At 39.3% G+C, this 14,823-nt stretch overlaps 1 protein-coding gene across 1 annotated transcript in view; it reads left to right on the forward strand.

The window, feature by feature from the left end:
* LOC122807193 (aldehyde oxidase 3-like) overlaps nucleotides 1-14,823 on the forward strand; it is a 1,326,697-nt gene that overhangs the window by 756,087 nt on the left and 555,787 nt on the right. The window contains exon 24 of the mRNA XM_044078243.1: nucleotides 11,949-12,035. Coding sequence (XP_043934178.1) covers nucleotides 11,949-12,035 — 87 coding nt within the window. The remainder of the gene's footprint in view (nucleotides 1-11,948; nucleotides 12,036-14,823) is intronic.

Raw genomic sequence — 14,823 nt, forward strand, 5'->3', positions numbered from 1 at the left:
GCACAATCATGGACACTTTTAAATATTATGACCATTAATCTGTGACATTGACAGAATATGTGACTGTAACTTATACATGTTCTGCAGTAACAGTCATGTACAACTATAATTATTGTCAGTATTCTATAAGGGGAATTTACCACCCCTTCCCCAAAATTGGACACTTTTTGGAGGGTGTAATAGGGAGGGTGTTAAACCTGGAGTTGAAATCAGGGGCAATCATGCCATCAATGTTGTCACTGAGTTGTGCATTTACTGTGTGCAATATAGAAAAATGTATCACACAAGCCTCTGGTAGAACACCTTGAAGGGAAGTCTGCACTGCCAAATCCTAATGGGTATACATCCCAAAGAGTAGTTCTGTATGGCCTACAAGATGAGTGGGAGCTCACTGTGACAGATGTGATACACTTGACTGAAGCATCCCTGCCTGACGTATCGGCCATATGGATATCAACACTATACCGCTCAACCTGGAAACATCAACAATCTGGACAAAGACCCATGAAAAGTAGGTACAACTGGCCAAAAATCGAGACACTGATTAACATACAATTTGCATGCATAATTATTAACCCCACCCACTCTATTGGAATTGTGGGATACCAATGTGAAGGTTGAAATCACAAAATAATAAATAAGGGCAGGCATTTGAATTTCAGACTTCATAGCCCTCAGAACATACATAATAATACAAAGCATATTAGTCTAATTACTATCAGAGTTCACAGGAGCAATATTTAAAATCTGTCCCTATTTTTGGGCCTTTGTCCTACCATTATTTTTGGCCTTGTCTAGATTTTTTGCTCTGAGAGCTTCAGAGGTATGGTTATGAGAAATGCTATCAAAGCTTGTAACTACACGCACATACCAGTGTGGCACTCATACTATGTACATTTAAGTGCTTCATGACCTAATGGACCAAACTATTTTTGAATGTGCTGTAACTGAACAGTATGATGCAGCCACACAAGAAAACAGTAATGTTTTATAACACCTGCCACTACCTAAACTGCCTTGAGAATATGATTGCCATGCAACCTACATAACTTTTACAATGGCATGGTGTATTAGTTCAGGTGTCCCTAATCAACTATGATAATTTGTATTTCCATTAATTCCGTTTCTAAGTGGAGTCTCCCTCAGCTGTAGGTTTGCAGGTTCAGTAAAATAATATTTAAAGGATAACTTAATTTTTTCTTTTCATGTGCCCACTTTTATTCACAAAAATGAAACGCCAAGTTATTATTTACAAATATGAAGCTATTCACTTACAACACCCAACCCTTACCCAACTGTGTCTGTACTGTCCCTACCGAGTCCAACTGTGGTGGGTCATTTAACTTTACATATGATCTAGTGGTCACCTCTGACAACCAAACAAAAGCAATGTGGGTAATCAGCATGGCAAGAAAACAGTGAACCTCCAACTTCCAAGGTTAGCAACAGCACAGAATACAATCAAAACAGGACATGGACTGATCCAAGGCCACTGCCAGTAATCCGCACATAAACGTAATGCTCCTGTTAGAAATGTGGACGCTGCACAACTAGATTATTTGTTAAAAAATATTAAAAAAATTGGAACAGTTCCACAAACTGTCTTTAAACAATTTCCCAGAATCTAATTTTGACACAATCTAATCACAATACAAAACAAACCTCCACCTTAGATAATGCACAGATTACATAGCCTTGAAAAATGACTATTTAGATACGTAAAATGAATGTACTACTTTCCAAAGTTTCCACTTTAAGTGAATGCATTAATGGTCTGAAATCTGTTAACTGTACGTACATAGTGATATTTTAGATATTTAATTTTTATAATGAGCGAGCAATATTTTAGATATTTCATTTCTATAATGTTGGTCCTTACCTGTACTCCTTAACTAGTTTTGTAGCTCCCTCAGAAGTCAGAATACACAGACTGACCATCCTAAATTATCTTTGAATAGCCTTGTTCAACTGCACATTATGAAGATATGCACAACAAGGTATGGAGATGGAATATCACACAGTAGATACCCAAAATGTACATAGACAGCTTGGTATTTTTCCAATACAAAATATACAAGTTGTTCTTTGCATCAGTTAGACCTTCACCTTTCTTGACGTCACTGATTCGCGTCTATTATTCCACACACCAGCTCACTTAAAGCAACATACAAACGTGTTTTGTTGGATCGTCTGAGTCATCTCAATGTACTCTTTCATTAGCTGCCGCAAGTGGTCAGTGCACTAGTAAGCAGGCTTGCAACCATATAAACAATTTTGTTTTTAAACTCTCTTACAGGCAGTCGGGGGTCAGGCATGGTCTCACTACGCTGATGTCATCATGTATGCCCCTGCATGGTGATGATGTGGGACAATGTGTGATGACATCAGCATCATCGAAAAAATTGTAAATAAAGAAAAAGAAAATCATGATTTGAAATGGGCACTCATGAATTCGTGGCAATCCATTATTTTAGCCTCAAAACTGGGAAATTCCAAGGAATTCTGTATGTTTGAGAGGTATGATCAACACATACAAACACCACACTATTATGAGTGGATCTCCTACACAAAGCTGGGTATTGCATGCATCTGACACATGTAATAACAATGGATATTGTCTGAAGCATCAGCAATTGATGTGTGACTTAAGTGAGCCATTGTACTGCAGTATGTGAGACTGATGGCAATGCATCACCTATGTCCATGTGCACAGAAAGTACAGCAGTGTATAGTGAAGTATCAGTGATCGAGGAAGCTGTCACTGTAATATTATACACAAGCAAATAATACATGAAGCACCCTCTATAAGTACATGTCAAACCTCAACACATGTGCTACATGATCACTGTCCCTGTGACATTGTCAGTGAAAATGTTATACTACCATGAAATCCTGTCATACATCCCTATGTGTTCATGCAAACTATCAAGTCGTATTACTGACGTGATGTAGTGATACATCCATGACACAGTACAATCACACTATAGCTGTACCTATACTACAATTGGACTTTAGGCTGTATGTGACCTCCAAAAAAACCCTTTGGTATGAATCACATGTAACACAGTGGAAATATTAACACAGTTGTAGAACTCTAACTATTTCATATCATTACATGAGTTGTACATCATATGCCTATATATTTATCCATGGAAATGTGTGGATGACAGCCCCTGACACCACATAAGGACACAATACAACTGAGGTGGATGCTGTTGATGCAGAACAGATAATGACACAAATGCTGACAATCACACGATGCTGCTAGAGAACATCTGTATAATCCTTGTGAAAAGAAACACAGCACTGCTTACAATGAATTCCCCTAGATTGTAAGTGAATCTCAGTACGTAATATGTTTGTGTATATCACAGCATTACAACATGCAGATGAACCCAGCCATATGTACCTATGTAATCACTATGGTGTAATATTGCTGTATGTCAGACAACATTAAAGATGCTAGGTAAACACATGCACACCTGTTCTATACTGCAGCTGTCACTGTGATGGTTGAATGACAACTGTATAGAATGTGGATATACTCCACTATCAGATAACATGCCTTAGTAAGGCAGTAATATACATAGCATCATACCATGTCAGCTGTCCTCAGGATGCATATTACTACAACTGTTGTGGAAGGAACATGTAACTAAGTGGCAGCAGTGGCCATCAGTACAGTAGCTCAAGTCACAGATTGGAATACACTGTTGTAGGCCTATAGTAAATCAACACCTCAACATAGCACATGTGGATGACAACAACATTGACATGTGCAATGTTCATAGGGTCATAGGACATTACTATGGTAACGGGCAAGAGCACATAAAGTCATAGCAATTATTATACCATTTAAAGCCAAATTGCTATATCTGTGTGATGGAAGACATTAGGCTTATATGCGTATGAGTTTGATTTTATTACAGAGTGCCTCTGTCCATAGGTGACATGTGCACCTCCATGACAGATTTAGCAATCACACATCCAGTAGTCTGGAGATGGCTTGCAGGGGGTTATGGCCGGGGCTCTGCTTCATGATGTGTGTATGCATCTTTGAGATGATTCCATACTCTGCGTTCTAGAGATAAAATACTCCAAACTGCCACGACTGAGTAATATAAAAAATATATTTATTGATAAAAATGCTGAGCACTTTTGTGGTAAAACCAAACTGCTTCTTCAGACAAAAGATACAAACTCAACGCACTTATTTAAAATAAGTACGAATCAATCAAATTCACAAAAGCTAAATCACATGTAAAGAAACTAATATAAAATGGAAGTGAGAAACTATACAGCCACAAAAGATACCTATCAAATGACATTTCCAGGCATTTGCCAATAAAAAGAAAGTAATAAACAATCAAAATCGACATCTGCAGCAAAAGTGCTGCCTAAGAATAATTTTATAAAAACAAAACATTACTGCTTATGCATTTCAAATGTAAGAAATACATAGCTAATATAAGAGATATAACAACAAAAAAAAGCTTTTCATATATCTAGAAGCTGTTTCAGCATTACATTTCTAGTACACATCCCCCAAGAGCTGATCAGAATATCAGTTAGCAGGGAAGGAGCGACCGCCTTCCTCAGTACAATAATTATAATATTACTTGTGGCTTTTCTATGAATGCATGTCCTGCAATTATGTCCCATCAACAGATGCAAATTATACAGTAAACCTTAAAAGGCTGCACCCAGAGCAGCCACTCTCTTCATCTCCCCTTTGTTACGGTTCTTTACTCATACTGTGCAAGTCATCTATTCATACCAAGAGGGACATCATCTGATATTACCTAATCCACACACAGACACAGCCAACACCAGGGCTGACACCCATATGTCACCCTCTCCCACTTCTCTCGTTCCTCTTGAATTTAACCTGTCCCCCTCTCCCCACTAGGGTGAATTCAGGCATATTAGCATCAGAATTGTAGACAATGGCAAAGAATAATGAAGGAAAGGGACCAAAGTCAGGGGCAGGTTAACTGCTTTTATAGACTTACAAAGTTGCTAGAATGCAACATGCAATTTTCTAAAGGGTATGAATTCTGAAACTCAACTATCTCAACAAATTGATAGAAAATTCATATTTTACAAAGAATAGATTAAGAAAATCAGTTAAAATCAGAAACAGTTGATAGCTGTAATTCCAGATTTTATCCTCATGTTCTGTTCTAATGTCTGTTTCGCCAGTACTAGAGCCTTCTCCCTCATACACATGCACACACGTACACACACGCGTGCACACACACACACACACACACACACACACACACACACACACGCATGCACGCACACACACTCGCACGCGTACACATACACACGCACACACACACACACACACATGCGTGCACACACACACACACACACACACACACACACACACACACACACACACACACACACACACACACACACACACACACATCTACACAACTCTCAAGGCTAAATAGATAAATACTACTTTTCGATACATAGAAAGTTGTTAGGTTGCACCAACATGTATAAAGGAAAAATCAGGGACAATGTGCAAAATCAGGGAAAGTTGAGAGCTATCTAATGCTCTTTGTACTGAACACAAAACAAGGGTAGGAAGCAAATGCAATATCTGGCTAGGATTAGGGTGATCCAGAGGGAGGGCTTATCTAGCTACTTGCTTTGCTGCTTCTTAAATTTCCTTCATATTGTAACAGAACAGAAAGGGAATAAAAAGCTACTATTGCAGCATCACTGCAAGTCATTATTCTTCACCCTACTCCCTCTTACACATTGATTAGCTCAGAAAGAAATGTCTGGAAGAGATGAGCAGCAAGCAGAACCAGTGGCTGAATGCATCACAGAACATTAGATAAGAGCTGAACTCATTTGTAGATGTCAGCTGCCCAGCAAACCAAAAAAAAAAAAATCATGAATTTTGAACCAGAGGCAACATACAGTCCACTGCAGTAATAGTTACTGTCATAGACTGCAAACTTCCACTTGTTCAGTTTTCTTCTTTGTTTGCTCCTTGGCTAGACATGTCCCAAAGGAACATTTGGCCTTTTATAAAAGCTTAATTGGATGCCATCCTTATACCTGTACATTAGTAGTGCGAGTTTTGATAATACATCTTCAGATTTGAGGGGTGGTGTTCCATCAGGGATGAATGAAACGCATGTCTGCAATGATAACAACAATAGGAGCCAAATAACAGGCTCTACAGATGGAAACCATGTTGGTCGTTTTTCTGACAGCAACCCTGCTTTTACGATTCCAAACTTGGCTGGACCTGCTTCGAATAATAACCTTGGACTTATTGGTGTGCCACTTTTCGCCGAATGGGCTGGGAATTTGGACGCTTTAACATTTGGCTCTGCTTCACTATCTGGTCCACCGGTCTCTGGGTCTGACTCTGCAGGTAACATTGTTGATAATATTTCTGACAAACTTAAAATTTTGGATGGCAAAATGCTAAAGATCAAAAAGTTGCAACTTGAGGTTGCTTATTTCCAGCAATGTTTATCGGAAAAAATTATTCCTAAAGGGTTAAGGAATACTTTTACACCGACTGGGTTATTTCAGGACTCACTGTTTTCCGAGGAACTAATGGCTCTTTTCAACAGACAGGGGTTGGAGCTGTTGGAATTAATGATAAAACACTATTCCAACCATATTAGTTTCCTTTTGACTGAAACTAGTCAACTTGATGAGATTATAAAAACTGACATTAATTTCATGCGGTACAAGTACGACTACAACCGTATTTTCTCGAGTATTGATGCTCTGTTGTCTAAATTAAAATCTAACAAATCAAAAAAACTGGTAAGAGATAGACAAGCTTACCAAAATTGTCTTGCCTATCCCAACCTTTTCAAAAATAAACACAGTAGCGACAACCAGAATAAGGGGAATAACAACAGAGGTGCCTCAGCCTCTAAAGATATTCCAGATGATTATTTGGATAATGGAGACTATCCAGGTGATGGTGGGGAGGGGACATCGTCCCAGGAACTAAGGAGGAGCAGCAGAATTAAAGCTAACTACCAGAATAACAATGGCATTCCTAATTATAAGGCTCAACAGAGGCCTTTTTTAGGGGGCAAGAACAACCGCCAACAACATTACAAGAACTGGAACAAACAGAAGTAGCAAATAGATATGATGGTGCTACTCTACTAGACCACGGCCAACCTGTTATCCTGGTCAAGACCAAAGGAGACTTTAAAGTCTATAATTTTTCAAACATCACTATTGACAGTGAATTGATTGAATTGTTGGCTAATGGTTTTTCCTTTGTTCCAGATCAGAAGTTAAGTCTATCTAAAACATTGATAGACTTGAAATGTTTTGTGCGTAGATTAAATTTAAAAGTTTTTTTTAACAATGAAATATACAGGGAAGGACCTACACTTAAATTGTCGAGTACATTCAATCCCCCCTTAACCCCAACTTGCACATCTTTGAGAGTGTTTGTGAACTTGATTTTAGACATCTTTTTGCTTCTATCAAATGGTTAGATAATAGGAGCAACATCTCTTTAGATCAAATGATGGCTTTAAACAACTTATGTGGGATGTCAGTGAGGGTTATTAAACCCGATAAAGGAGGGGGTTTAGTCATCTTTGACAAAGCAGACTATAATAATAGAATGTTGTCTGTGTTAAACTCCCCTGCCTATGAAAGCTCTTCCTTAAACGAGATGGTAGGATCCCATAACAGGATTAAAGGGTACTTTAGGGATTTGTTTATTGAAGGCAAGATTAATATTGATACTTATAATTTTATCAATATTTCTTTCCCTAAAGTGCCGGTCATGTTTGGGATCCCTAAAATCCACAAAGATTTGGCAAATCCACCGATGCGAGCCTTAGTGGATGGGAGATGCTCAATTACCCATCCATGCTCTAGACTTATTGACAATATAATATCTAAATACCTGCGGTTAATTCCTGAAATCTGTAAAGATTATTGGTCTTTTCTGAAATCAATCAATGACATTCAATTTGACCCGTCGTTCAACTTCCTAACCATCAATGTGGTTGACCTTTACACCTCTATACCACACCAGGAAGCGGTTGAATGGGTTGAGTTGATGTTGATGAGCTTTAATGCACCCAGGGACAACATAGCTGTCGTAACTCAATTACTGGACATTGTTTTGTCCTCAAACTTTTTCATTTTTGACAACTGCTACTACCTCCAGAAACAAGGGATTGCCATGGGCTCCCCTTGTGGGGGAAGTGTAGCGAATTTGTTTGTCGCTTACTGGGAGAAAACATTTCTTCTAAATAACCCATGGTTTAAAAATGTCATAAAATTTTATACGCGCTTCCTAGACAATGTGTTTATTTTAGTCCAAGGGGGTGAAGAGGTTGTAGTAGACCTTACCAACTACATGAATGAGACTACTTCATTTTTGAAATTCACTTATCTCTTTTCAATAAGTGAAATTGACTACCTAGATGTGAAGTTGGTAAAAGATTTGAGCAATAACCGGTTCCAGTCATCGATTTATAGGAAACCAACTTATTGCAACTCTTTGTTGCATTTTTCTAGTAACCACCCACCGAAACAAAAGAGATCAATTGTAAAGGGGCAACTGGTTAGGGCGGTCCGTATGTGTAGTACGGCCCAAGCATTTGAACATGAATGTGCCACTTTGAAAGAAATGTTTATGAATAGGGGGTACCCTGAAGACTTGATTGATAGTTTGGTTGATGAGGTTTCTTTTAAAAGGGACAATGGAATTTACCAACCTTTAATCTATCATAATGAACAAGATACTGCTCAATTGACGGAAGCTATGTCAGGTCTTGGTAACAACGCTATTCTGGCTATTGATACTAATACTGACGACCGTCCACACGAGACTGATTTTAAGACAAGCTTGGTCACAACATATAACAGATTTGCGGGGGATCTGTGTTCTATCATTAGAAAGAATTGGTACTTTATTCAGAACAATTCAACATTACTAAATACACTAGGTACATACCCTTCTATTGTATATAAGAGGGGTAGTAACTTGAAAGAACTCCTGCAGAGGAGCAGACTGGTTAATTCCTTTACTAGACAAAATGGTACATCAACCTGTGGTGCTTGTAATTGGTGCAAACTTCTCAGAATAGGGAGTTCATTCACTATCAGAGATAAGAAATACACTATCAATCACAAGATAAACTGCAATACAAAATCTGTAGTTTATGTTGCCTTCTGTGACTGTTGCCCTGTGTTTTATATAGGGAAGACGGACCATAGGTTACGGGACCGTATTTATCAGCACAGTTATGCAATAAAAAATAAGAGAAGTGACAATGCCCTATCAAAACACATTCTGAGTCATATAGGACATAGCTTTCATTTTATGGGGATTGACCATGTCACATTGGGGATTGGGGGGGACCCCAGTCTCTTGTTTTAGAAACAAGGGAGCTTGAGTGGCAAATCTTACTTGATGCTTTTTCAGAACCTGGGTTGAATGAGTGTTGTAATATTTCTTCTATCTTAAAGTATAGAAGTTACTTGAGATAGGATATGGGTTAATGGAAAAAAACGTATTTGAAGCAAGTTTGTTGGTCTAAAAATACTTGCTCTTTTTAACAGAATATTTGTCCTTTATAATACTGAGGCTTATGGGCAAGATCATTTTTTATCCTTTATAACCATGGATGTATATTAAACCTGCTCCATTGTTCTTATTTTTAGTTTTTAGACTTCTTGTAATTGTTTGCTTGGAAGCTTGTTTTAAGGTAGATTCATTTGTTGTGAATCTTTTTAAATTGTGTAAATACGCTGGTATAGATTATGGGTATGATCGTTTTTATATAGTTGTACCTCTTACAGGGTCACTGAATTATGATATGTGTATCTAAGGAAGTGACATCATGTTGCCTAGTAAGGGCTTAAAAGTTTGAAAATTTTGGCACTTTTTTTCTGTATTCTGATGAAGCTTCTGCAGGGGCAGAGGCGAAAACGCTTGATTTGATTAAAGTGCGTTTAATTTAACATATTTCTGGGTATCCTGCCTCGTGAACGCTATTTGTTTTTTAACTAGTCTTCTTTGTTTTCTAATTTGGTTGTACATTCATTAGAGGAACTGTTTTTCTTTTTCTTTTTCTTTTTTTCAGGACTTAATAAAGTCAAAATTACAGGTACTGGCTGTGTCTGCATGTACCAGAGCCATTAACACTTTTTACTTTTTGTTTTATTATTGCTTGAGATTACATTAAGATTTTTTTTCTCTGTTTACTACTCCCACAGCTGACTACATGATTACCTGTGTATTGTAGTATATGTAGGATATACTTGCCAATGTCCTTGGTGATGGTAGCAGAATCTAGGCTCTTGACATCACGGATGTAAGACAGAACTTGTACCATGTCAGTTCCTTCTGTGCTAATTGTTCTCTGTTTTGTTAAAATGTTGCATTGCTGTATTTCTTTCTACAGTTATTTCCATAATTATAATGTGATTTGCATTTGTTTCACTTTCATTGTAAGATTTTCTTCACTTATCATTGGATCTTTTAATCAATGTACTTTTAATTCTCTGTTTTATATTTGTACAGCTATTACTTGTTAACTATAAATCTTATTTCTGTCTTCTTTCTTATAATATTAATACATTATTTTGTTTTTATTTCATAAATATGTTTGTTTATTGCTTTTTCAGCTATACATTTTAATCTTAAGTGACATATTTGCTTTATAGCCATTTTTGCTTAAAAATCTACATTTTGATTAATGAACAAAAGTTGACAAATAGGCATATTTACTGAACTGGTGTACACCCCTTACAGGTGAGATGCAGTTAAACAAAATTAAATTGTCAGTGCTGTTTCATTAATTTACTTTTAACTCTTTGGATAATTGTTATGGTGTGAGTCAGTTGCGTTGGTTTAGAGGAATAAAGCCTGCTCTATGATTCCTGTAACCTGGATTCAAGTTGCCACTCAGGCAATAGAAGGAGAAGATTGAGATGAGAGAGGAGTGACAAGTTGGAGCTAATCACCCTGGTTTGTGGGGAGGTGATGGATGTATGCTGGAGTACACCCAGAGATAATAATCCTTAGTCAAAGCCTGGGATTACTGAGATTAATCCACAGCAGCAGCAGCTAGTGGGAAGGGTTAATAAGATAGATGTCAGTACAATGCCAGTGCAATAGTGGAGTTGGCATAATGGTTAAGGTCCTTACCTTAAAGACACAAGGTACATGGTTTGATTCTGACCATAGGATATTGGCTAGGCTTAAAATGGCCCTTCAGGGCAATTAGCTTAGTATTTGCCTATGAACCTATGACATATAATGCACATACCTGCCAGCTAAAGTACCCAGCATGTAGGGAAGGTAGGGGTTCTCCGTCACATTCTTTCCAACTCAAACAAATAGCCACAGCATGATGGCTGTGGGTTATGTGTTCTTCACCCTAGCCATAGGATTTCTAGTAGTTGAAGAACAAGAGCCCAAACTTGTCTGGAGACATGACCTACTGATAAAGACATATGCTCAGGATTTGGTCCATTATGCAGTGACCTTGAAGAGACAATAGCTGTGGGAGAAAGAGGGGCTAAAGTTATCAGTGGTTGACCTTGAAGAAGTCTACCTGGAAACTGAATACCTCTCAGTGCAAAAAAGACTGCTGTGGTTTGTGTGTTTGTCATGTGAATACTGACTTCACAGTTTGCATTTTTGAAAATGTTTGCCCACACTGGGACTGTTTAGACACAATAGTAACATAACATAGGAATTTCATTCAAAGGACAAAAAAATGTTTCAGGGAATTGTGAAATGCCATCAGAAGGTGTAGTAGCACAGATGGCATCATAAAAACTACAATTGTATTTGTAATTTCACCATGTATATATTTGTGATTCAATGTGTATATAATTTCACTGATTTCTACAGATTAGAGATTGTTTAGCAACTTTACCATTTTTTTCTTTTATTTGTCATTTGCTAGGTTGGCTTTATGAATGATGGGAGAATCATATCAGCAGATGTCATATATTATAGCAATGCAGGAAATACCTTGGATGAGTCAGATCTGGTAATGTTAGCATTTCATATTACTTTATTATCACTTGTCTAGCCAGATACAGTTTCATGACTGCTTTATATTTAGAATATTTATTTAATTGAGCTTAAGGATGGCTGTCTGTGAATGTTAAAATGTCAGGAAAAAAGAACACAGTAAACTCTGAAACTACAGAAAAATATTTGTCATGGAAGCATATATACATATACCCCAGGATTCAGCAAGCTCTGCACAGCATGCAGGAATAGTGCAAGAGCTGCTGCAGGCAATATGGTTGCTGTGGGATCCAGGAATAGGCTCCCTGGATGTGCACAAGCACTCCTGCACTATTCCTGCATGGACACAGCTCATGTATGCAAATTACCTCATTTGCAGGTGAAAAACATGCAAATGATGTGAATTTTCAATCCAGGAAGCTGGCAGCCGGCCGTGCAGGACCAGTGTAGTCTGCAGAAATGTAATTGGTTAATAACCGAGTACATTTCTGCAAACCACAAAATGGAGCCATGACAGATCCAAATAAAGGGTGTATATAATGTGGAAAGCATGCCAATGGCCAAATATATGGCCATTAGCATGGAAAGTAGTTGCAAAAAAAAAAAACTTGTATTTTTCTTTTAGCCGATTTCAGCTGTTTAAGCGTAGGGCAGCAGCGCGCAAATGGGATTGGGCCAAAAATAAAAAGAAGAAACTTGAAATAAGCATTCTATCCAAAATCACAATTTTGCCATTATACTCAATGGCAGGCAGAAGACAACGTGGCCAGTGAATAGTGGTTGCTAAGGGGGGAAGGCTCAGTGTCAGACTTGTAACTAAGCATTAGCAGGCAATCCTATGCAAATGAGTGGAATGATACTGAATCCCAGGTTCCCCTCATGGCTAGCCTGCACCCAACCGTGTAGGTGCAGGAAGACCATGGTGCAAGCCTAAGAGCTCGCTAACATCATAGAGGGGTGTGTCAGGCATACTGTAAGCTTATTGGAGCCCTGTGGCTCGGGTTTGCCCTTAGCTTAGCAGAGCTAAGCAAGGGTGTGTGTCTGAAGTTGCCAAGCACACTTTACATTGCCTAAGTGGATGTACACACCGCACACCGTGTTTTAAAGGAAAAAAAAATTAAACCAGGAAATAGCAGCTCTGTGCACATCTGAGTACTGTGTTTGACGGCGTGCCCCTGGGCTTAAACAGGAAGGCAATGGGAAGGGAAAACAGCAGTAGGAAGGTAATCAAGGAGAACTAGCATAGCTGACAGGTGAAATGTATCAGAATCAGCCAATTACACAGGCAGCAGCCCAGCCCAGCACACCACTATAAACTATGCAAACACCTTTTCCTCTGATTCTCCCACAAACTCTACACCACCGGTGTACACAAGCTGGGAAATTTTACAAAACAAAAGCAACAAAATGATAGGGGCTGCAGCAGCTATCATAAATCAACATGTGGAAGAGACTGTGGGTGGTGAGGATAAGAATGCTGATGACCAACCCACAGTGAGGAGATGGAGAAGAGTGTACAGACCCAGGGTAACCTACCAGGGGCTACATGTGCTGGAGATAGTGGAAAGCTATAGGGTAGACAGGGACCTCCTACAGCATAATGTTGAGCTGTGCCGGCCTCACCTCACTCACAAAACCAACAGAGGGGAACCCATCCCAGTGGATACCAAGATATGTGTAGGCCTAAGAATACTAGCCACAGGTACCTTCCAAAGGCAAACTGGGGATATCATGGGGATCTCACAGGCATCAGCATCCAGGGTACTCCACCAGTTCCTGGATGCCATGTCAGCACATGCCAGTGAGCATATATATTTTCACAACAGCCGTGAGGTGTTGACCAGCAATATGTGTCTCTTCCATGAAAATAGCAGAATACCCTGAAGTAGTGGGTGCTATTGACTGCATGCACATATACATCAAAGCACCATCCGGTGTGCAGGGTAGGGTCTACATCAACCACAAGGGGTTCCCCTACATCAACTGCTAGGTCGTGTGCAATGCCCAGGGCATTATAATGAGTGTGTGTGCTGGCTGCCCTGGAAGCTATCACGACTCCCACATCTGGCATATGATGCAGCTGTACCAGAGATTTGCCAGTGGGGACATCCCTTACGGCCACCTAGTGGGGGATGCTGGTTATACACTGGATCCGTGGCTGATGACACCCATCAGAAATGCACACACACCCGAACAAGAACTCCATAATGAGACATACGCACAGACCAGAATCATAATAGAGCATGTATTTGAGATGCTCAAGTCACGGTTTTGATGCCTGGACTCATCTAGTGGAGCCTTGCAGTACTCACCAGCTACATGTACCCAAATTGTTATTGTATGTGCCATGCTACACAATATGATCCTGCGGAAACAGCTGCAGCAGGAACATCATGGGGCAGGGCCACACAGCCCCCCACCATTGCCAAGGCCAGCACAGGCACAGAGTGACTCAGAGGAGGAACAGCCTGAGCCTGCCGCAGTAGGCAGAAGGAGGCATGCCCAGTATGCCTAGGCCATGGCAAAGAGGCAATGCATAGCACATACACTGTAGGAACCCAGGGAATGACACCTCACTCTGACTCGCACATACAGTAAAAGAGATGCCAAACATGATACTACCTGTGCTTAACCATGTATAGGGAGTGTACTATGTGCATCCCACATAGTCAGCCCTCCAGCATCATCCTCAATACGGGCACAGCCACAAGATTAAGTCATTCTCCCTATCAATTGCCAAATGGAGTAGTATGTGTTGCTACTTGTATCTATGGTATAGATGTGAGCATGCAAGGGAATCGGGG

The sequence above is a fragment of the Protopterus annectens genome, chromosome 7.part0, assembly GCF_019279795.1.
Source record: "Protopterus annectens isolate FY-2018-M chromosome 7.part0, PAN1.0, whole genome shotgun sequence".
In the NCBI taxonomy this organism is placed as follows: domain Eukaryota; kingdom Metazoa; phylum Chordata; order Ceratodontiformes; family Protopteridae; genus Protopterus; species Protopterus annectens.